Below are 23065 nucleotides of genomic sequence, written 5' to 3'. Positions count from 1 at the left end.
TGGTTGACAGCTGGATGGAGAGGTAACAGCTGGTTCAGATAACAAGCAGTCAGACCCCAGATATTGGGGGTAGGGTCAGAGTGAGAGTTGAATCTCATCCCGGGAATCTTATCCTGCTAGACTGGGAGATGGATGAGTGTTTCCTTCCCATTTGAGACTGTTAAATGATCCTCCCCAGACTCCTGCTCAGTTAATTCCTTGGAGAAAAGGGAGCCTGCCCTTGGACCACTCTGACCAGCCCAGGGCACCCTAGCCTCCCAGTGAGCCCCTTCCTACAGCCCAGTGGACTTGCTGAACCCCTATGGGTGCCAATGTGGGACACATACCACCAGTACCAGATGCATTGAAATCTGATTTCTCAACCTCAGTGCACCCTGGGATCACTTTGGGAGCTTTGCAGAATACCAGTCCCCGGGTCCTACCCCCAGAGATTCTGATTTAATTGGTCTGGAGCATGGCCTGGCATTGGGATTTTTCAAAGATCCTCAGATGATTCTCACGTGCAGCCAAGACTGGGTTAGCTGTACAGGGAAAGACATCAAATCCCATTGATTCAAAGTGAGAAGGTGTTAGCCTTTCTGATTCTCCTTCAAACCTTCAGACTCCCTTAAGGGGAAAGTCCCTGTTGGAAGCTAATGGAACTATCACACCTCTCTAACACACATACGTCTCCCCTTTGAACCCAGAGAGAGCAGGTGTCGGGCTCCAGCATCGGGCTGGAATTTCATAACATGATTTGTGGCAAATGGTACCAATTCTTCGTGATATCAAATTTCCTCTTAAAATAACTTGATTGAAATAAAATAAATTAATTAACGAATATTAAGCAAATCCTATTTCAGGTATTTCCCCTGCACTCAGTGGTGGTTTCTGACCCAAGTGGGTCCCCTCACTTATGTCCTCCTCTGGCCACAGGGATTGGTTCAGAGATGAGCACATGACCCAAGTGTGTCCAATCAGAGCCAACCCTGGGACTTCTGCTGGAACAGCCAGGGAAGAGGGCCTCTCTTTCTGCTGGCTTTGGTGTTCAGAAGATGAAGTTCAGAGAAAATGTCAGCTCAGAGAGAGGAAGTGACCTGTCTGAGGCTCCAGGCACTAGTGGTGGAGCTGGGATTTGAACCAAGTCCATCTGCCCCCAAAGGTAGTGCAACTTCCAACTAAACCATATTTCTGGTGAATTTTTCATTTAGAAACCTCCCTCAGAACTTCTGTTTCCTGGGTTTAGAGTCTTCGTATGTGGCATTTGCTTTAGAAAAACTCAGTAACACCCTATAAAAGATAACCCAAGTAGGTACCTTTAAAAAGCTGATAGAAAACACGAATTATCATTCAATACGTTCCGAGCACCAAAGAAGATATTTGGCTGTTTGCAAAGAATTTGGTGTCCTTCCTCCTTTCAGTTTGGGATGATAAGAGCCTTCTGGTTGGAGTTCTGGCCAGACCTTTAAAACTATTTCACCCACTCCTAACCCAAAGGAGTTTGATATTTGCTTCCTGGCTACTGTGACTAACCTCTGAATTCTTTCATCCATCAATTCATTCAACACAATCCTACAGAGTGCTTACAGGGAGGTAGGCACAGTGCTAGGTGCAGGAGACACAGATGAACACAGCAGACAAGTCCTGCCATCAGGGAGCTTACAGTCCACATGGGGCAAGGGAAGGCAGAATAATCAGATAATCACCAAAATGGATGTGAAATTACAGTGGGAACAAGGGCCATCCAACAGAGGTACATAGAACTTTGAAAACCATAACTGGGAGGTTTGACCTGTTCAGAGATCATGGACGGCTTCCCGGAGGAGGTGACATTCGATCTGGGAGCTTCAGGATGAGCAGGCAATACTGGGTGAAGAAGAAAGGAAAAAAAATTCCAGGCTGAGGGAAAGCATGTGCAAAGGCCCGAAGCAAGAAGGAATTTAGTATGAGATCAGTGTGGCTGGACACAAGGAACCAGGAGACTGTGGTGGGAGATGAAGTCAGAGAGGTGGGGGGCCTGGCCACATGGAAACTTGCAGGCCACTCACTGGGAGGAGATTTAACCTCTCCTTCCACCCATTCTCCAGCAAATCAAATGGAAATCACCCACCTTTCCCCTCCTCCCTCCTTTACATCATAAAACTGTGAAAAACCCCACTGCCCTTATGATTTATGGAATTTGAAAAATACAACAAAATATCCACACAACTGAGATTCTTTTAAAACTTGGGGTGTTTGAGCTACTTAAGGAGAAAAGGGAGAAGAGCAAAAAGAGAAAGGCAAGAAGCCCAAGAATAAAAGGAAGAAGCAAGTGAGGGAGAGCTATGGAGAGAAGGAGAGCAGCACGGGGGTGGGGGGGTGTGGGGGGGTGGGGGGGTGCTGGCTCAGTGCCTGGGCTCTGCAGGTAACAGCCTGGGGTCAGACGCTGCCCTGCCCTCTCTTAGCTGCATCCTTGCATGTATTACTCTGCCTCTCCGGGGCTCAGTTTCCACATCTGTAAAATGGGGATAGTAACAGTACATTCCCCATAGGGCGTTGTGAGGACTATCCGAGTTAACGTCTGTATGAGTGGTACAGGAATGTTAGCTATGTGGGTGTTGGCAGAGAAATAGGCTGGATGGTGCCTCTGAAGCCCTCAGAGTCCCCAGGGAAACCTGGGCTCAGCCTGCACAGCTGGAGGGTGAGAAGTACTGAGGAGACATAGGGCCCACAGTGATGGGCTAGTATGAGACAGTCTTTGGAGGGCAGCTAAGAAATCTTCCTGGGAGAGCGAAACTCCTCTTCCCTTGAGTGAGAATGTCTCATATCTGGGAGGAGGAACCAGGTTCTGCATTTTTCTGAGTGAAAGGGAAGGGCTTCTGGGCACCTCCTCTAAGGAACCTCCAGTTCAGGGAAGATTAACCCCAGAGCAATGAACTTTGGAATCCAAAAGCAGTGACCAAAGGGGTCTGATGATAAATTCTTGAAAGAAATACCAGGGCCCATTGTGGGGCTTAGAATGTCATCAAGTTTGGGAAGTCAAGGGAATTCCCTAGCAGTCCAGTCATTAGGACTCCTCACTTTCACTGCCAAGGGCACCGGTTCAATTCCTTGTTGAGGAACTAAGATCCCGCAAGCCACGCAGCATGGCAAAAAAAAAAAAAATCGGAAGTCAAGGGAAGGGTGTTCAAATAGAGTTTTAAAGGATGAATTAAGGAGGCCAAGGGGGCCAGGGTAGGGGCTACAAGCTTGTGCTAGTCAGCACAGCATGTGCAAAGGTCCTGAGATGAGACCCGGAATGGTGTCCTGAAGATCTGAGAAAGGAGACAGGGAGCCATATGATGTGTCTGTAATGTGAAGGTGGGGTAGTACTCCTTATAGGTCCTTAGTGGCCAGGTAAGGGTTTTGGAAATTATCCTGAGAACAATGAGAAACCATGGAGGGGCTGATACCTCTTCCTACCACTGCTCCCCCTCACCCCCATTCAAAAACTGTCTAGGTAGAGTGGATGTGATTGGACATGGGCTCTGCATGGAACGATTTGAGAGCTTGGAAAACTCTCTGAGACTATATCAGAAAGAGCAGTAGTCATTCGTTCATTCATTCATTCAACAAATATTTATTTAGTAACTACTATATGCTAAGCACGATTTTAGCACTAGGAAGATAGAAGTAAAACCTGAACAAGTTCCTCTCTAACGGAGCTTATAATGCAATAGAATGAGACAGACAAGAGCCAGATAAATATATAGCATTCTAGGTGGTGGAAAGGACTATGAGAAAAATAAAAGAAGGTAAAGAATGGAGTGTGTGAAGATCAGGGGGAGAGGGTGCTGTAACCATTCACTAGGGGATGTGACCCAGCAAATCGTCCCTGCAGACCCCCTTTCCACCCAGTGTCCCCTGAGTGTCCATTATTTGCACCATTGTAAGCAGAGTTTAAAGATGATTTTTTAGCACCTCTCCATCCCACAATCAATTAAGCTCCCCCTCTACTTTGCACCAAGAGTGCATTTGTGGTGACCACAGTGACCAGCAAACTGTTCCACTTCCCTACGTGTTGCTGCCAGCCACATGTAAGGAAGCCACAAACACTAGGCACTCTGTTCTCACCTTTGCCTGACACCATTTGCCTTTCTCTGGATAATAGGGTGGTGAGATCATCCAGGTGCCCTGCAGGGGGTTGGCAGGGCTGCATCCCTGGGCCTGTTCCAGGCCAGCCAGCAAGAAAAAGAAGTGGATTTAAGTGCAGTTGACAACAGGTTCGAGGGTTTCTGGCAGGAGTGGGGCAGGGGAGCCATTCTTCAGCTGCCTTCCCGAGGATCACGTCACCTCTACCAGCACCACCCGAGTGGATGGGCATCAGAAACAGAAAGAGGTGTAACAGAATCCCCCTGGCTAAATGGAGATTTGGGAACCTTCTGTGGTTTGCATTTCTTCAGGAACTCTGCCAGGAGGGGGACGATGAGCAGTAATGACACACACAAGGGATGAGACCCACAAATAACGAGTTGGAAACAGGAGTTCCGACTCTAAGCACCAGCGTTCCGAATGTGCCTGCCAGAATTCTGATCACAAACGCCACTGAAGTGTCCTGACCTTGAAACCTCAGAATTCCAACTCCGACCATGAGTTCCAACCTGAAACATCAGCATTCCAACCTTGTCTGCTGGAGTTTTCAATCACAAATATCAACACTCTGGCTGTGTACTCCTTGGGTCCAATTACAAATCTGAGGATTCTGACCTTGGATGGCAGCCTTCTGACCTTGAACCCCAGAGTTGTGACCTCGAATGGCGATGCTCCAAGAATGAACATCAACCACAGCAGTGATCTTGAGTGACAGAATTGCAACGCTGAACACCAGAATTCCAATCCCAGGCACCCTAATCTCTACCAAGAATTTCTGAAATCCCAAGCTTTCCAGCCTGAATTTGTAGAGCTAACATCACTCCGTAAGGATATAAAGTTGAATTCTACACAATAAACTCTCCCACAGCCCCCAGAAATAAGCCAGAGGCTTGGATGATGATGAAGAGGATGAAAATAACAGTACGAATAACACTGGCTCACATTTATTTGTTTCACTTTGCTGAGCACTTCACATGCTATATCTCATTGCATCCTCTGGACCACCCCAGGGAATTTATTATTCCCACTTTACAGATGAGGAACCTGAGGCTCAGAGTCAGTCTGGTTTGCTGACTCAGTATTCAGTGCTTTTCCCAACCACATCAGCAGATTTTTCCTCCTGCTCTCTTTGGAGTTTGGGTAGGGGGACCTAGGATCCTATTAGCTAATAAATTTAGGACTTACCTGTGAATTTCCCTGACCTGTGTTGTCATTCACCGGGGATGGGCTGCCTTGAGTTTTGGAGCCCCACTTGTGTGGGACAGTCATTCATTCAACAGACACTTGCCACCCTGTGCTGTGCTTCAGTAAGGAGAGGGGAGAGGGGACCTGTTACTTCTGACACCCAGGCTCTATACCCTTCCTCCCCACTCACTTCAGGATGGGAGGGTCTCAGAGGCAAGAAGTGATCACCCACTGATATTTCTAGCCATCGAAGTTTCTATGCTGCAGGGGTCAAGAAGTGGAGCCCCAAAGGCTGAATGTGGTCCCCAGACGTGTTCTGTTTGGCTCACTCAAATGTTTTTAATTTTTTAAAAATTATTTGGCAACATTGAAAAATGGGGATATCTCAGTGAAAGCTAAAATTTCTGGCTGGGCCCAGAACCTGGTCTGGATGCAAATCCAGCCTTGAGCTGAATAGCAGCTGCCTCCTTGGATGGGCACATACGCTCCAGTTCACCGCAGTCCCCACCACTCTCTCCTGCCTCCTTAACTGAGTGTTGAAAACCACCTCTTTGGATTGGCTTATCCTCCCAGTCGTGAGGCCAGCAAGAGTCTAAAATTTTTATGCAGGGGGTGGGTACTGGTGGGTAGAAACCTGAAGGAAGGGGGAGGGGAACTAGGGGACTTGCCTTGGGTTGCATTTGCATGGGGCTTTATGTAAGATGGAGAAGGCTCCATGTGCCCACATCAATGGATGCGGGGTGTGATGGAGACTGGGGAGAAGGTTGGGGGGAGGGTCTAAGCCCCCCGCTCTCCAGTCACTCCTTGGCACAGCCATTGCATGAAGGGTTCAAGCAGGCAAAGGTGTCATAAGAGGCCTGATTAAGGCAAGATTTGGGCTAGCCTCTCTTTCCTCTCTCCCTCTTGACAAAAGGAAGAGAGAAGGAAAACCAACAACATGAACGGAGCATCCGTGCCTGGCCAGCGCAGTGCTGGCCACTCTGGCACAGATGAGTGCACCTGTCTTTCCAGTAGTCCTGCTTGGCAAGTTACCATGCCCATTTTCCAAGTAGGGAAACTGAGGCCCAGAGAGATGATGGGTCTGTTTGCCCCGGGTCTCGTAGCTCACATGTGGCGGTGTTAGGATTATGAACCCAGGCCTCCAGAGTTCCAAGCCAGAGCTCTTTCCACTCATCCTACCAGGGAGAGGACATATGAGAGGAGGAAAAACACTGGTGAAGAGGAGGGGAAGGACACGTGCCCCAAGTGGGCCTAATCTGAAAATAAACCAGAGAGACATTTTATCATTGAAAGAGTGGAAATGCCACCAAGTCCAAACTGGTTGTTCAAGGTCAGCGAGGGCCTTTCTGAAGAGGTGACATATGAGCCAAGATCTGAAGGATGAGAAGGGGCAGCTGGCATTGCAAGACACAGAGCCAGAGGCCCAGAAAGGTTAAGTGATTTGTTCAAGGTCACATGGCTAACTTGTGCCTTCCCTCCCTCCCTCCAGTCCTCCAACAAACCCCCTCTGACAAAGCCAGCCCCTCCCCTGCATCAGGCCCTGGGGTGACTTTAGAACACAGGTCAGAAAACTTTCCCTGTAAATGCTGTTGTTACCAAAAAGCAACCATAGATAATAGGTAAATGAACGTGTTGATGTTCCAATAAAGCTTTATTTACAAAACTGGCAGCCTACCCTGCTTTAGAACACAGAAATGAGTACGATACAGTCCTAGATTTTGAGAATATCCTGCTTTAGTTGGGGCGATAATACAAGTTTAGAAGAAAATAGAATACACGAGGGAGCATGCTAAATGGTGCAGGAGAGGTAGAAACAGAATTTGTGGAAGAAGATCACCTCTGCGGCTCAGGAAGGAGAGAAATCAAGTTCAGGTTCTCAGAAAGGGCCACCTGCACTCCTCTTTGACCTTGGCCTGTTATTCTCTATCTAAACACCTTCTTTCCCTCCCAGCATACATATTACACTTTGTGATTATTCTTTCATTTAACTTTTTATTTGTTTAATGCCTATCTCCCTCCAGCAGGCTATAAACTCCATAATGGCTATGGATTATTTTTGCCAGCTTACATTTATTCTCTCCTTTTTTGCTAACAGTATTTCAATTTTTCTTTGAAGAACCCCCTGTTTCCCATTCTCAGTCCCAACTCAGAACCAGCCATTGTCATGTGACCCAGACCTGGCTAAGTGCTTGGCTTAGGGATGGACCAGTGAAAATCAGCCCTGGGATTTTGCTGGAATTATTGGGGAAGAGACTTGCTTTTTCCCCAGGATGGAAGCCTACAGTTGCTGGGTGCTGTCTTTCCAGCCATGTTTGCACAGCCTGCTGAGACGCCAACATGGATAAGAAGAGACTTAGATGGATGGGAGACCAATTCTTGATGACATATTTAAGCCCCAGATCCAGCCCTGCCTGAAGCCCTACCTAACCCAGGACTTTTCAATTACATTTTTTTTTTTTTATTAAGTCCATTTGAACTGCATTTTTGTCACCCACAACCAAAGGAATCCTAAACCAATAGATACACAAGTGCTTCTCACGCACCCTGCACAATGCCTGGCATATAGTAACATGCAATAAATGTTTGTCACACAGACAACAGGTGGCATTGAAGGAGGACCTCAAAACATGCACATATACCCACATGAAGTTAGAAGGACCAGAGAAGCCTAGAAAGGAAACTAACTTTGAATCCAATAGGATTGTCCCAGGAATAGGAGGGAATGACTGAATCAAATTTCGGTCAGTATTTCAAGGAACAATAAGGGATGTGTAAACATACCCACAGCATAAGAGATAAAGAAAATTGATCTATTCAGTGGGAATTCTAGACATGTTGAAGGCTGGTTCAACATTATCTTTTTTTTTTTTTTTTTTTGCGGCCACACTTTGCGGCATGCAGGATCTTAGTTCTCCATCCAGGGATCGAACCTATGCCCCCTGCATTGGGAGCGCAGAGTCTTAACCACTGGACCGCCAGGGAAGTCCCCCAACATTATCTTATCTCCACCTTTCTTTCTGTTCTCACATGCCCCTGGCAGGGCAATCATGCACTGCCTCTTCGGTACGAACAGTTGGGTCTACAAAGACTCTGAGAAGCAATGCTGGCCAAGGTAAGGGGCCCCAAGGATCACACAGGCCTTGGAAAGACTCAGGGATGGGCCTTAGGTAGCAATTAGTGAAATATAATGCTCTATGTTTAGAAGCTGTTTGATTCCAGGTGCATTACCTGGCGGATGTGAATGATGATGTGGAATTGGCCAATATAACATTATTCTCTCAAAGACAGTGTCTGTCTGCCAGGCCATGGTGGGCAATTATGGTGGAGACCAGCCCTGCTGCAGAGCAAAAATGGAGCAGACAGGGTGTGAAGAAACACCTCAAGTGTCTAATTCAATTGCACCTCCTTGCTGTGAATGGAAGGCCAGAAGTCACTTCTTCCTGGCCCAGGAAGTATGGGGATGGTAGTGGGCAGGTAGAGATAAGGAAGGTGGGAAGAGATTGGAGGGGGTACACCTGGGAGACCCTTGCCTTGTATGGGAGACCCTTCTGATCAATCACCATAAGATCATGCAAGTTTGCTCATTCATTCACTCAACAATTGTTTACTAACACTAAACTGCAATAAAAATTAATAATAACAGCAATGGTTAACTCGTCCTGAACACATGCTGAGTACCAGGGATTGCTGAGTGCTTCATATAGAATTGTCACAGGAATTCCCTGGAGGTCCAGTGGTTAGGACTCCGAGCTCTCGCTGCCGAGGGCCCGAGTTCAATCCCTGGTTGGGGAACTAAGATCCCACAAGCTGCGCAGTGCGGCCAAAAAAGAAAGAAATAGAATTGTTACTCTGGTTGTTATGAGGCTCCCCAAATTATGGATCAGAAAACTGAAGCCCAGAGAAATTCATTCCCCCAAGGGCACACAGCTTGAGTCATCATCGAGCTAGGATTTGAATGTAGGCAGTCGGGCTGCAGAGCCTGCTCTCTTAAGCATTCCTGTCTCTCTGTGGGCCAGGCCTGGCATCCACAGACAAACTCATAAGCTAGTCTTCAGAGTGTTTTGTGCAAGGAAGTTATGAACATCAGGTTTCTGGAGCACAGAGGAGGGAGCAGGCAGTGCTGCCTGATGGGGGTGTGGGTGGTGGAGGGAGGGAGAAGCTGGGCCTTGAAGGGTGAGGAGAGAGAGGCTGCAGGCAGACAAGAGGGAGAAGGGAGTGCAAAGCAGAGGAATCAGCTTGGGCAGAAGTGTGGAGCAGGACCCAGGAAGGATGGTGTATTTGGGGAATGCAAGAAGGTGGGTGTGGTGTGAGCAGGGGGTACCATGGACAGAGGACAGGGGGAGACGAAGGTGGAGAGGTTGGCTGAGGTCTTGAAGGTCAGGCTGAGGAGTTTGGACTTTATTCTGGGGGCAGTGAGAACCATGGAAGGGTTCTTGGAAGGGGATGATTAGCATGAGCAGATTACACTTGAGAAAGATGGCTTGGGTTCCCTGCAGAGAAGGGACTGGAAGGGGACAGCTGGAGGCAGGGAGGCCAGTGCAGAGGCTCAGACTCTGAGGAAAGACCAAAGTCCAACAGCAACAAAGTCATCCCTCTGATCTTACCTCCCCAGTTCCCCTGCTTTCACTCTGCTCTGGCCACACTGGCCACCTGGCTGTTTCTTGACTGCCCCAGACATGTTCTTGCCCCAGGGCCTTAGCACGTGCTGTTTCCTCCACCAGAAACACTCTCCCCCGCCAAAGTCCACATGCCTCCCTCTCTCCCTTCCTGCAGGTTTCTGCTTAATTGGCACCTTCTTGGTGAGGCCTTTTCTGACCATCCTGGTTAAACACCCCGCACCCGAACACTCCCGCCCCCTTCCCTGCTAACCTTTCTCCGTGTCACCTGTTATAACCAAAATATTGCATATTTATTTCATCTTGTCATTTCATCCATGAATACTTCAGTATGTATCTCTAAAATATAAATATTTCCAAACATAATCACAATAGCAATTATTACACCTAAAAAATAGCATTCATTCTGCCATAACATCAAATATCCAGTTAGCATTCATCTTCCTCTGACTGTCTCATGATTTGTTTTTCACAGTTTCTCAGCTCCAGGAAGTATCTGTATTTGTTTCTTTTTTGAATGGTCTTAATCTCTCTATTCACTGGAATCTCAGTGCCATGAGGGCTGGAATCTTTGTTTTGTTCTCTGTGCTGTGTCCCCAACACCTAGGACAGTGCTCGGCACACAGTAGGAGCTCAATAAATCTTGTTGAATAAATGAATACAACCAATCCTAATAATAACAGCTGCTTTTGAGATTGTGGGTGTTATCTGTTTATTGTTATTTACTATATTACATCATCTAATCCTCACAACCTCTTTATAAGGTAAGGGCTGTGATTGGGCCCATTTTCCAGATGGGGAAACTGAGCCACTTGGCTCAAGGACTCACAGCTAGAAAATGGCCAGGGCCTAAGACCCATCACATGGACTGGGCATCTGTGGCTGCTGGTGGAGGCTGAGGTTTTGTGGTTGCCCAGGAACCGCCCCTATATCCCACATGTATCCCCAATCCAGCCACCTTTCACTGACTTACTTCCCTCTTCCAAGCTGCCATCTTTTCTCTCTCTCTTTTTTTTTTTTGGCCGCGCCGTGTGGCTTGGGGGATCTTAGTTCCCCAACCAGGGATCAAACCCGGGACCCGGCAGTGAGAGTGCCGAGTCCTAACCACTGGACCACCAGGGAGTCCCCCTCCATCTTCTCTTGACTGCAATGCTGCAACATCCTCCTGGCAGCTGCTCATCTTTTATTTCTCTAATGCCCACTCTTCATGCAACACCTAGGGGGTGGAGGCCAGGGATGCTGCTAAACATCTTATAATGCACAGGACAGCCCCCACCAACAGAGAATTATCCCTCCCCAAATGTCAACAGCGCTGAGGTTGAAAGGTCAGAAATGTCCTGCACCCAGAGCATGGCAGAAGCAAATGAGAGTCAGACTTCTAGAAATGTGTTAGTGATAATAATGAAAGTCCCAAAGTTTGTAAACAAAGCTCAAAGGCCTAAATGCAAGGCCTGAAAGTATAAAACTCTTAGAAGAAATCATGGGGAAAACACTTCATGACATTGGATTTGGCAATGACTTCTTGGATCTGACACCAAAAGCACAGGCAACAAAAGAAAACATAGACAAGTTGGACTTCATCAAAATTTAAAACTTCTGTGCCTCAAAGGACACAGTCAACAGAGTACAAAGGCAACGTACCAAATGGGAAAACATATCTGTAGATCATATATCTGATAAGGGGTTGATATCCAGAATATATAAAGAAACTGCTACAACTCAAGAATAAAAAACAAACAACCCGATTAGAAAGATGGGCAACTTACTTAAATAGATATTCCTCCAAAGAAGATATGCACATGGCCAACAAGCATACGAAAAGGTATTCAACATCACTAATCATTAGGGAAACGCAAGTCAAAATCACAATGAGATACCACCTCAGATCCGTTAAGATGGCTACGATAAACAAAACAAAACCAAAAAAACGCAGGAAATAACAAGTATTGGTGAGGATGTGGAGAAACTGGAACCCTTGTGCACTGTTGGTAGGAATGTAAAATGGTGTAGCTGCCATGAAAGACAGTATGGAGATTCCTCAAAAAATTAAAAATAGAATTACCACATAATCCAGCAATTCCACTGCCGGATATACACCCAAAAGAACTGAAAGCAGGGTCTCGAAGAGATATTTGTACAGCTACGTTCCTAGCAGCATTATTCACAAAATAGCCGAAAGGTGGAAGCAACCCAAGTGTCCATTGATAGGTGAACGGATAAATAAAATGTGGTATATACACAAAATGTATTATTATTCAGCCTTAAAAAGGAAGGAAATTCTGACACATGCAACAACATGGGGGACCCTTGAGGATATTACACTCAGTGAAATAAGCCAGTCATGAAAAGACAAATACTGGACCGAGAGTAGTCAAATTCATAAAGACAGAAAGTAGAAGAGTGGATGCCAGGGGCTGAGGGGTGGGAATGGACTTATTGCTTCACAGGTACAGAGTTTCAATTTTGCAAAATAAAAAGTTCCGGAGATTGGTTGCACAACAATGTGAATATACTTAACACTACTGAACTATCCACTTAAAAATGGTTACGATGGTAAATTTCATGTTATGTATATTTTACCACAAATAAAAAAGAAATCACCCAGAGATTGTTTCAATTGTGGGGTCCAGGTATGGGTGTTTGTCGAAGCTCAGGTGACCCAAATGTTCAGACAGTGGTGATCACCCTGTTCTGTGAAGTGTGCCCTATTTATTATTCCCATTCCCAGCACGGGTGAGGTGACTTGTGGGCTTATACCGCCAGGAAGCAGCGGTGGTGGAATTGGAACCCAGGCCATTCCCGTACCCGCAGGAATATGTCTCACGTGGTAACATCACGTCTTATTTGCTATTTATGTCATCAGGGAAATTTTAAAGGAGAATTGGTGCTCTGGATACGAACATGTGCATTCCGGCTCCCGCCCCACCCACATCCAATTTGGGGGCAGGGGTGTGGCTCTGTCCCTGTCACCATCCGGTCGAGCCCACCTCCACCAGAGACACCAAAATCAAGAATATCCCACGTCAGGGAGAAGGTAAGGCCTTATCTTAATATTTAAATTATCTATTAAAATAATGCTTACTGCTAACCCTGTGTCTCCAATAGTCCCATCCCGTAGTCTTTGGGGTCAAGGTCATAATGGAGCAGGAGCCAGGAACACTCCCAAGGGAGGAGGGAGATGCTGAAGCCCTCTCACCTCCGCAGCACTTCAGTTCCCCAAGGTGAAGAGGCATCCTGGAGCTCTTTTCTCACTTCCTGAAGGTCATTCACAAGGCACAGAGGCCAGATCATGGGCTCGCAGTCCTCCCATTCGCTGTGTGACCCTGAGCCAGCCACTTCGCCTCTCAGGGCCTCAGTTTCCACAGCTGTAAGATGAGGATAATTATCCCTCCCTCGTGAGGTGACTGTGGGAATCAGATAGCACAGTGCATTTAATGCTCCTTGCACTGCGTCAGGCACAGTGGTAGCTGCGGCTGCTATTGTTTCTATTTTCTCCAGGAGCTGGAAATGAGGCTGACCGAGCCCAACCAGCACTGGAATTTTTTCTTGCAAGATGATCCCCGATAGGAGTTTGAGGTTTCCCACAGGTCTTTTGTTGCATCCCTAGAAGCAGATCCTAAGATAAAGATCTGAGTAAAGTGGCTTATGTAGGAAGTGATCCTAGAAAACACTGGTAGGGGAGAGGAGACGTGAGACAGGGAAGGGAAAGAGGCCAAACAGAGTGTACTATCAAGCAAGGAACCACTGTGGGCACCTGGGGCTGAATTCTGCTGAGGAACTCTGGGGCCAGTGTGGACCATGAACCTCTGAGTTATATCCCCATCCAGGGGGAGGGAGCTGAAGTATTATACACCTTCCCCATCAGTCATCAGTTGAGGGCTGCTCCCTCCAGGTAGGGCCTTAACTCCCTCTCTTTACTGGACTCCACAGGCCAGAGGAAGCTTCTAGGCAAAGAACTGCAGGTGCTGGCAGCTGGGAGTTGGGCTAGTGGCACTGAAAAGGTAAGAGCTGAAAGGATATGGGTGGGACACTGACCATATCTTCCCCATCAGGATTGGGTCCCCGTTCTGCTCCAATTGCCTGTGTGACGTTGAGCAAAGTTATGTAACCTCACCTTATAATGAACATGTTTCTTTTTTTAAGAATAATGAATTTTTGAAAAGGATCTTATTTATCTGGCAGGAGAGTCCGGAGGGTTAAATGAAACGACAATTAAAAACAAAACACAAAAAACCCCCTAACAGTTACTGAGGGCTTTCTACGTGTCAAACCCTATTTGAAATGTTTTGCATGCATTAATTCATTTAATCCTGGTGGCGATTCAATGAGGCAGCCCCTGCTATTGCCCCCATTTTATGATTGAAGGAACCGGGGCACAAGGAGGTGCAGTAGTTTGTCACATGTCACATGGTAACAGGGGAGTCAAATTTTGAACTTGGTCCCATCCACGACAGGTTGAACTTGGGCAACCCTAAAATCAGGGCTCCCATCCACGACACTATCAAGTATAGGAAGTACACATAGTGCTGGGTATGGAGTTGGTGCTTAATGCGTGCTTGTTCTCTTTCAGTTAATTAAGCTTTGGCCAAACTGCTCATTCAGCCAGCACTTGTCCTTCCTAAACTTTTTCACAATCTCTAGCTTTTTGTAGCCTTTCAAAACCCCTGGGAGACCAGCTGCCCAGGTATGATCCTGGTCAAGCATCCTGGAGGAATGGAAATACCCCTGAACCTCAGTGAGGGTAACGGGGGCGGGGGGGAGGGAGGGAGGGGCAGAAAGGCCTGAAAATGGCTCCTGATCTTTCCCCAACTTGTTGTGTGACCCAGGCAAGTCCTTGAAGCATCCTCCGTGTTTCCCCTTATCAAATCAGGATACTGGATTTATGAAGTGTGGCTTCAGTGCTTTCCATGCACAATCATACTTAATCCTCCAGGCAACCCTGGGAGGTAGCTTTTATTATCATCCTCATTTACAGATTAGGAAATGGAAGCTACGAGAAATGAAATGATTTGTCCAAAGTCCAGAGCTAGGAAATGTCAGGGCGGGGAATCAAACCCGGGTCTGTGTGACCCCACAGCTGGGATTCTGAATCTCTGGCATATTGGGTTGGCCAAAAAGTTCGTTCAGGGTTTCCATAACAAAAACCTGAGCGAACTTTTGGCCAACCCAATACAAACATCCAGGATGACTGACCCGGGCCAGCAAGAGCCTCAGCCAGACGATTCATAGCACTGGAGGGGCCCCATGGATTCTGAGTTGGTTTCCCTCATTTTTCTTGATGATAGAACATGAATCCCTCCTGGATCAAGTCAAGGAAGTAGAAGCATCATCACACTAAAGGCGTGAAATCCCAAGGGGGCAGGCGGTGATCCTACAATCAACAACACTGTAATAGGGGATGTTGCCAACCAGGGGAGTAGCTAGAAGAGAGGAATTCGGTGATAATACTAATCATCACTGTTGTCACATATAGAACATTTATTACATGCCAGGCACTGGGTTAAGCTCTTTATGCAGATTATCTCCTAATGGCCCTAAGAGGCAGGTTCCATTATAATTCCCATTTTCTAGAGGAGGAAACTAGCACTCAGAGGAGGAAAGGAACTTACCCAAGGTCATATTCCTGGTAAGCAATGTAGAAATGAACCACATCTGTTGGACTCCAGAGCTGAATCTTTTTTTTTGGGTGGGGGGGGGAGGCTTTTTTAAAAATATTTATTTATTAATTATTTATTTATTTATTTTGCCTGCACCGGGTATTAGTTGTGGCATGAGAACTCTTAGTTGAGGCATGCATGCAAGATCTAGTTGCCCGACCAGGGATTGAAACCAGGCCCCCTGCATTGGGAGCACAGAGTCTTATCCACTTGGGCCACCAGGAAAGTCCCCAGAGCTGATTTTTAATCAAATTCTGTGGTGGGCAAAGTACTGACCAAAGTCTCTAAATAAAGAATACTCTCACAATGGAATATAATAATAATAATTCATATGTATAAAGTACTTTCTATTTGCAAATTACATTCACCATCTGAAATCTCATTGAATCATCAAAACAGTCCCAACAGGTGGGCACTTATACCATCACCATTTGGCAGATGATCTCACTGAAGCTCAGAGAGCTTGAATGAGCTGCCCAAGATTCCAGATTGAAGAAGCACAGGTTTGGGAACCAGACCAACCTGGGTTCAAACCCTTGCTCTGCCATTTTCATTCCTTCAACAAATACTGACTGAGCACTTAGCTGTGTGAGCTCTGGCAAGTGACTGCCCCTCTCAGAGTTTCCATTTCCTCTTTATAAAAGAGTATTAATACCACTCATCAAATCCATTCCCTCCCTCATCTGAAAATGCCAGACATGCTTTTCCAGGCTTCCCTGCAGATAGAGCATGAGCATGTGACCTGATGCCGGCCAATGGGATTTAAAAAGAAGTCTGCCAGGGGGCTGCTGGGAAAGGTTTGCCTTGCAGAAAAAAAAAAAGTGGCACATAAGAGGGCACGCTCTTCTTCACTGGTCAGACATCATGTGCCTACATTTGAAGGCTGGAACTAGGCAGCCATTTTGTGAGATGAGGCATCCAGCCTGAGGACCAAGCCACCTGCAGGAGTTGGAGGAGCAGAAGAACAGAAAGAATCTAGAATCCTACTGGCATCATGGAACCATTAACACAAAACCAGCTACTTGGAACTTCCCGTTAAGTGAGAAGATGCATCTTCCTCCTTATAGAAGCCACTTCCAGGTTTCTATCTGTGACTTGTAGCCCAAACTGGCAGATTACCTTGATTGAATTGTTGAAGGGATTTCAATGAGATAGTGCATATAAAGTATCACTAATCAGTGCCTGGCACAATAAACAGCAGCTACTCTGGAAATTAGGAAATTATCTCAGGCTTTAACCCTGAGACTTTTCCAGGGACCACAGACACTCCTGGCCTGGCAAATTAGTTCCCTGTCTCTCCTACTGAGAAAAGCCTGTAGTTTTCCCAGAAAGCAGAAACTCAGTGGTGGCCCAGCACTGCAATCATGTCACTCTGATGAAGCTGACCCCAGCTTCCAAACAAGAATCAACCACACTGCCTTTTGCCTAATGGATTTTGATTTTCACTCCCCTGACGGGGAAGGCGAGGGCCTGTGCTTTGGTTGTCTCTGTGTTGCCAGAACATCCATCAATTATTAACAGTGGCAGCTTAGCCTTCCAGTACTGCTATCAGAAGGAAAGGGCTTGCTGCAACTCAGCCCACCCAGCCATAGAAAAAGGACTCTGCTCCCTATTATTTATAACAATAAGCCCTACGTACTGTGGGTTAGGCACTGTGCTAAATTTTGACAAACATGATTTTATGATGACCCTGCAAGGTGGGCCTTTTATCTATACTTCAGGAGGCTAAAGCTTGGAGAGGTGAAGAACTTGCTTAAGGCCAGAAACTGGGGAGGGGGTGAACATGGGCTTGGAACCCAGGTCTGTCCTTGCTCTTAAATATATGAGGTATGGCCATTTCTGTATCTCACAATCACCCAGCAATGATCCTCCACTTGACTTCTTATTCTGTGACCTCTGAGAAATTTCTACAGGCCTTGCTGTTCTGACAAGCAAAGCATCCAAGTTGGGGGGCTGGATGGGGGTGGGGAGGGCAAAGAACAAATGACTGAAGGAGGCCAGAAGCACAGAGAACTGGGCTGCAGGTGGGATGGGAGGAAGGAATGACAGATTCCCAGACCCTGAGACACAGTGGCTGACTGATTGCCTGCGCCATTCATTCATTCCACGTGTAGTTATCTGGAGATCCTCTGTGCCAGGCACCACGCTGGGTGCTGGAAACAGGGCAGTGAATACAACTCGACACTCATACTCTTGTGGGGGAGAAACGGAGAAACACAAGGAAGCAAGTATAATTTCAGATGGTGCTTAAACCCTATGCAGGAAAGACACTGCAAGATGTGACAGAGTGTAAGGGGAGGGAGGCTGTTTTAATCAGGGGTCAGGAAAGGTCTCTCAGAGGAGGGGACACTTGAGCAGGGACCAGCTCCTATGGGGAATGAGGAGGAGTGGCCAGCCATGGGACAATATGGGGAAGAGAATTCTAGGCGGCAGGAACAGCAAGTGCAAAGGTCCTGAGTTAGGATAAAGCCTGACCTGTTTAGGGAACAGCAAGGAGGCCAGTGGGGCTGAAACTGAACAGAGGAGAGAAGAGATGAGCTCAGAGAGGTCATGAAGCTGGATTCGTGGTGAAGCGTTTGGACTTTATTCTGAGTGCGATGGGAAACCTCTCTGGAGCATTTCGAGCAGATGAATAATGCGATCCAATAACATTTAGAAAAGCTCATTCCGGCTGCTGAATGGGGAATGGATTGCAGGGGGCAAAGGTGGAAGCAGGGAGACTGCGGAGGAGACTATGGTACTTAATCACTATGGAAAGAACCGTGCCTTCAAAATCACACTTGAGTTTGAATTTCTGGCTACTCCTCTTGGCCTGTCGCATGACCTTAGGTGAGTTACTTAACCTCTCTGATCTTCCCTCTTTGTGAAAGGTGGGATAATAGTAGAGAATTGGTATAAGGCTAAATGTGTTGTTATACTTCATACACAGCAGATATGTGATCAATGGCAGGATTTCTATACTGAGGGCCAATGAGCCTGCCTGCCTCACCATTTCAGCCTTGGCTGCAGAATATCCTAGGCCGTCGTCCATCTGCTAGGACTAGCCGGCAGCCCCAGCCTAGGATCACAGAGAGGTCATGAAACTCGTCCCTGTGAGCGGATTAACCCGAGGGAGAGATGAAGCTGTTGATTCCCAAACAGCGCCGTTTGCAAGCCTGAGCTACTTGCCTAGCTGTCAGGCACCAACCCAAACACAGCCTTTTGCCTGCTTCTTCTGGGGAAGTGACCCTCCCCTCCTCTGCCCCTCACTCTCTTGTCTTAGGGACAGGGCAGGAAGGAGGGAGAGTCATATCTGGGTCTAAACCAGGTGTGGAGGGGAAGAACCCTTGTCAGGCCTGGAAATAGCAAAATAAGTCTGTTGATCCTAAGCCGGTTAAGGGTGAGTGACTATGCCTTAAGAGAGAGGCTTTTTGGACATGAAACCTGGGGCAGGATTATGGCCAGAGGCAGCCCACAGAAGAGGAAACAGGCCTAGGAATCTCTCTGTCCTCTTTAGAGTCGACATGGAAGAGAGAAAACCTTTGGGCCTCTCTCCACCCTCCAACCAGCCACTCAGTCCTACATTCACTCTCAAAGGCCTCTCCTTGGGCAGACAGATCTGGAGAAAGGACTCCACAAAACCCGCTCCAGACCCAGCCCTGTAGGTGGGCCTTTAGTGGGGGGCAATTGAGCCAGGGAGCACCCACAATGAAAGGCCAGGCTGGACAGGAGGCAGCCCTAGCTAATACATCATGGCTGGTATGTAGACTTCCTCTTCTCTTTCTCCTTTCGCCATGAATACATTTACCTGCCCCCTTTTTTTGGCCCTGCTCTCAGAGAACGAGTTATGTTCAACTCATCTTTCCCAACTCGGTTTTCCTGGATTTTGACATCAACACCTCTCTTTTCTGGGCTCCCCCTGGGTCCCACATGGCCTCTTTTATAGCACTGCACACACTGTGCTGTCATTTACTCCCAAATCCCAGCACACTGGCCACGTGAAGACAGGCCCCCACCTCTCTGAGGCATCCCCGAGTCCCAACCTGACACAGAGAAGTTGCTCATCAACAAATGACCTCCTGTCCTGGCCTGACCCCCACCCCAATCCCTTCTTAGTCCCTTACAGCCTCTGCTTTTTTACCTGAGAGCACACAGGACTCCCTGGCCTACCCAGTGTGATTGAACCCATTCCTGCCTCTTTCTCCTGCTTTATTTTTCACATTGTCTCATTTTTTTTCTCTCCTATTTTGAAATTTACATCCTCTTCCGACAGCCAAAGCATCTTTAGAAGCTGCATCAAACCATTCTTGGAATCAACTCACCAAATTAAGAAAGACCAAACCAGGGGTGACCCCTCGCCCACAAGCATCCACAGCCAGCTGCATGCGTCATGCACGCACACACCCACCCCTCAGAGTCCCTTTGCCTCGTTTTTCTCACTTATGTTAAAACTGCCTGACAGTATCTCAACGTCCTCCACGTATGTCTATAAGCTGCCTTCATTCCCTTCTTGGGGCAAAATGAGGTTATAAATATAGGGATAAGTATTAAAATTGCAGGGTGACCCCCCTCCAGCCCGGGTCTGGGCATCCACAAGGGAGCATTATGTAGAATAGACCAAACTCAACTCTACTCCATCCCAAAGCTTTATTGCCTCTCCGTGCCCTTTTTATTTGCAGTGTCCATTCTCTTGCTGAGGGTTTTCATAAGTCTCTGTAAATCCTTTTCTCCAACAAAGTTGGGGTATAAATTATTGAATGATAAAAGGATGAGGTGGCCAGTGCCACATAGGAACAGTCTGAAGGGGTTGTTGGTCCTCACCTCTGAGATCTCAGCCATAGCCCTTCCTCTTTTCTGGTCTTCACATTTGGGAACTAAGCCAGAGTCCCCCAGCCGTGGTCCTCGATCTGGGGACACAGGCAGAATGCCCCAGCCCAGCAGCCCCTAGATTTCACACTCACCTTGGCGGCCACAGAGGAATTGGGCTTCTCCAGTAAGTCCCAGAGCTTTTTTCTCTTCTCCGCGCAGCACGTGTTATCGAACTCCTCACCCTCCCGCTCCCGTAGGGTTTCTGCCTCACGCTTGAGCTCCTCATTCATCTGTTCCTTCTTCTGGTGGTAGCGGGCCTGGCAGCAGGACTCCAGGTAGATTTCGTCGATGCCCCAGTAGTCGAGCTCTTGGCTGAAGCTGAGCGCGCACATCTCCTCCATCATGTGCAGCCGTCCGGTGCGGTAGAAGTTGAGGATGGAGGTGAAGGCGCCCGGGTGACGGTCGAAGAAGTACTCATTGTCGTCGAGGCTGTAGTCATCGCACACCTCCAGCAGCGAGTCGTGCGTGTTGCAGTCGCGCAGCTTGCCCAGCCTCGTGCGGGGCAGGCGGTCCAGGGTGCGCCAGAGCACCTCGTGTGCCAGCCCACCGACGTTGAGGCGGACGCGCCTCGAGCACGCCTTGCTGCGCACGATCTCCATGGGCTCGGGTGGCAGCGAGCTGGTGGAGCGGGAGCCATGCTTCGTCATGCCCGCCGGCATCGCTGGTCCGGCCGCCCCCGCCCCCCCTGCCCCCCCAGGCCGCTGTCACTGGAGGGCAAGGCCAGCCGCCGCGGGGGAGGGGGGCAGGGAGCGCTGTGGGCTGCTGGGGGTGCAGGGGGCCGCGCGGGCGCGCGTCACGGCCGTCTTCTCACCTCCATCCCGACGGCTGCGAGGCAGAAAGCAGACGCAGGTCAGCAAACAGGGAGCTGTGCGCGGCCCCTCTCCACCTCTCCACCCGGGCCCCAGCCGGCCTTGACCTTCCCGGCGCTTAAGCCGCTCAGGCCCACAGAAAGGCTGGGCGCTGTCCCTCGAGCCGGTGCTGAAGCCCGCCCCACCCCGTGGCCGGAGGGAGGGGCCGCCCTTCGGGGCGGGGAGAGGGTCCCCAAAAGGCGCCCCGGGGGCCCAGGAGGCCCTACCCCGGGCTTCTGCTGCCGGGACCCGACCCGGCCGCCTGGGGCGCTGTCCGCCCCTTCGAGTGCTGAAACTCGCTTCTCCCTAGGTCTCCCCGTCCAGTCCCCGACCTGGCCCCGCAATGGGGAGAAGAGGGGAGCTGCATGAGAAAACTTTTTTTTTTTTTAACTTCTCATCTTTTCCTTCCCCCGCTCCGAGATAATTAGGATTTGAGGGCTTGGGGGTGGCAGCGGGATTGCTTTTTCTAAACCTTTAAAGATTTGGAGGAATTCCGGAGGGTTTCAGGTGCCCACCTGTCGGTCACAACAGACGGGGTGGTCATGAAGCCCCGCTGTCCTGAAGCGACCCCTCTCCCCAAGCCACGGGAGCATCTCTTGAGGTCTCTCCGGCAACGAGGTGAACCCTGAAGACGCAAAGCCAAGCTCTGCGCGGGGTCCCGCCCCTCCCTCTGCGCCCCCTGCCCCACGGCAGGAGGGGAGAACAGAGTCCTGGGGATCCACCTGGGCCGTCACCCCCTCGCTCCTTCCCCGCCCCCTTCTCCTTGTCTTCCTCCTCTTCCTCCTCCTCCTTCTCCTCCTCCTCCTCCTCCTCCTCCTTCTCCTCGCTCCTCTCCTGCGGTGGCTTTTTATAACTCCGGGTTCTGCGCCTTTCCCGGGGCTTGGAAGGGAAGGGGTGGGGGAGGTGGGAGGCGGGGAAATGAGCTGAATTTTCTGGCCTTTTCAAAACGAGCCCTCCTCCCTCCGCGCACTGGTGATTTCAGGGGCTCCTCTGAGCCCCCAGGCATGTGAAGCTCACGCCCTAACCCCTCACCCCAGAATGCGGATCGCGCACCTCCCCGGGCCCAGGCCCTTCACCCACCCCACCCCCCAGCCTGAAACCGCGGAGCCTGGGTAGACCAACAGGCCGAACCGCGGCAGGCGAGCCCCCCTCCTGTGTCCCCCTGCGCCCCCGCCGCGCGCCCCAACACTCACCCCCAGGGTGGCCGCCTCCCGGGGCCAGGGACCGCGCATCGCCGCGGTCGCCCGGGCGCCCCAGCCCGCGGGCAGCGGCGGACCCGGGGCCGGGCTGGGCCCGGCCTACGCCGGACGGGCAGGCGACGCGCCGGAGCAGCAGGCGCTGCGGGGCCGAAGCGCGCTCTCCAAGGCTGGGGGCGCGGACGGGCGCTGGGGGCGCGGGTGGCAAGACCGGGATCGGGCGGCGCCTCCTGCTCCACCTCCTCCTCCTCCTCCTGCTCCCGCGGCAGCGGTGGCGGCTGCTTGGGCGAGATCAACAAGTCGGGGCTGAGCTTCGGCTCCGCGCTCGCTGCGATTCTGTCCCGCACTTCTGAGAGCCCAGAGTCGGGCACCGAGGCGGGACGGCGCCACCTGCGGGTCGGAAGCGTGCGCGCCGCTTAACTCCTGCCTGCCCGGGCCAGCCCGTTGGTGAGGCTGGGGGCGGGCTGGGGTTTTGGGCGAAGGAGGGGCGCCTAGAGGTTTGGCCCTTCCCACCTGGGCTACCTCCACTGCCTGCCTCTCAATCCCGGCTTCCTTCATCCGGTCAATAACGTGGCTTGAGCGCCTACTGTGTGCAAGGCATAAAGATAAGCGTCCGAGATACAGCT

The 23065-nt window shown here is 49.5% G+C and overlaps 1 protein-coding gene across 1 annotated transcript in view; it reads right to left on the bottom strand.

Annotated features, from left to right (window-relative positions):
• Window positions 1-22486, bottom strand: part of KCNB1 (potassium voltage-gated channel subfamily B member 1) — a 101732-nt gene extending 79246 nt beyond the window's left edge. The window contains exons 1-2 of the mRNA XM_061208335.1: window positions 22437-22486; window positions 20488-21220 (exon numbers count right to left, since the gene is read on the bottom strand). Coding sequence (XP_061064318.1) covers window positions 20488-21054 — 567 coding nt within the window. The 5' untranslated portion in view covers window positions 21055-21220; window positions 22437-22486. The remainder of the gene's footprint in view (window positions 1-20487; window positions 21221-22436) is intronic.
• Window positions 22487-23065: the final 579 nt, after the last annotated feature.

The sequence above is a fragment of the Eubalaena glacialis genome, chromosome 13 (genome assembly GCF_028564815.1).
Source record: "Eubalaena glacialis isolate mEubGla1 chromosome 13, mEubGla1.1.hap2.+ XY, whole genome shotgun sequence".
Taxonomy (NCBI): Eukaryota; Metazoa; Chordata; class Mammalia; order Artiodactyla; family Balaenidae; genus Eubalaena; species Eubalaena glacialis.
This window is presented reverse-complemented; position numbering and strand designations above follow the sequence as displayed.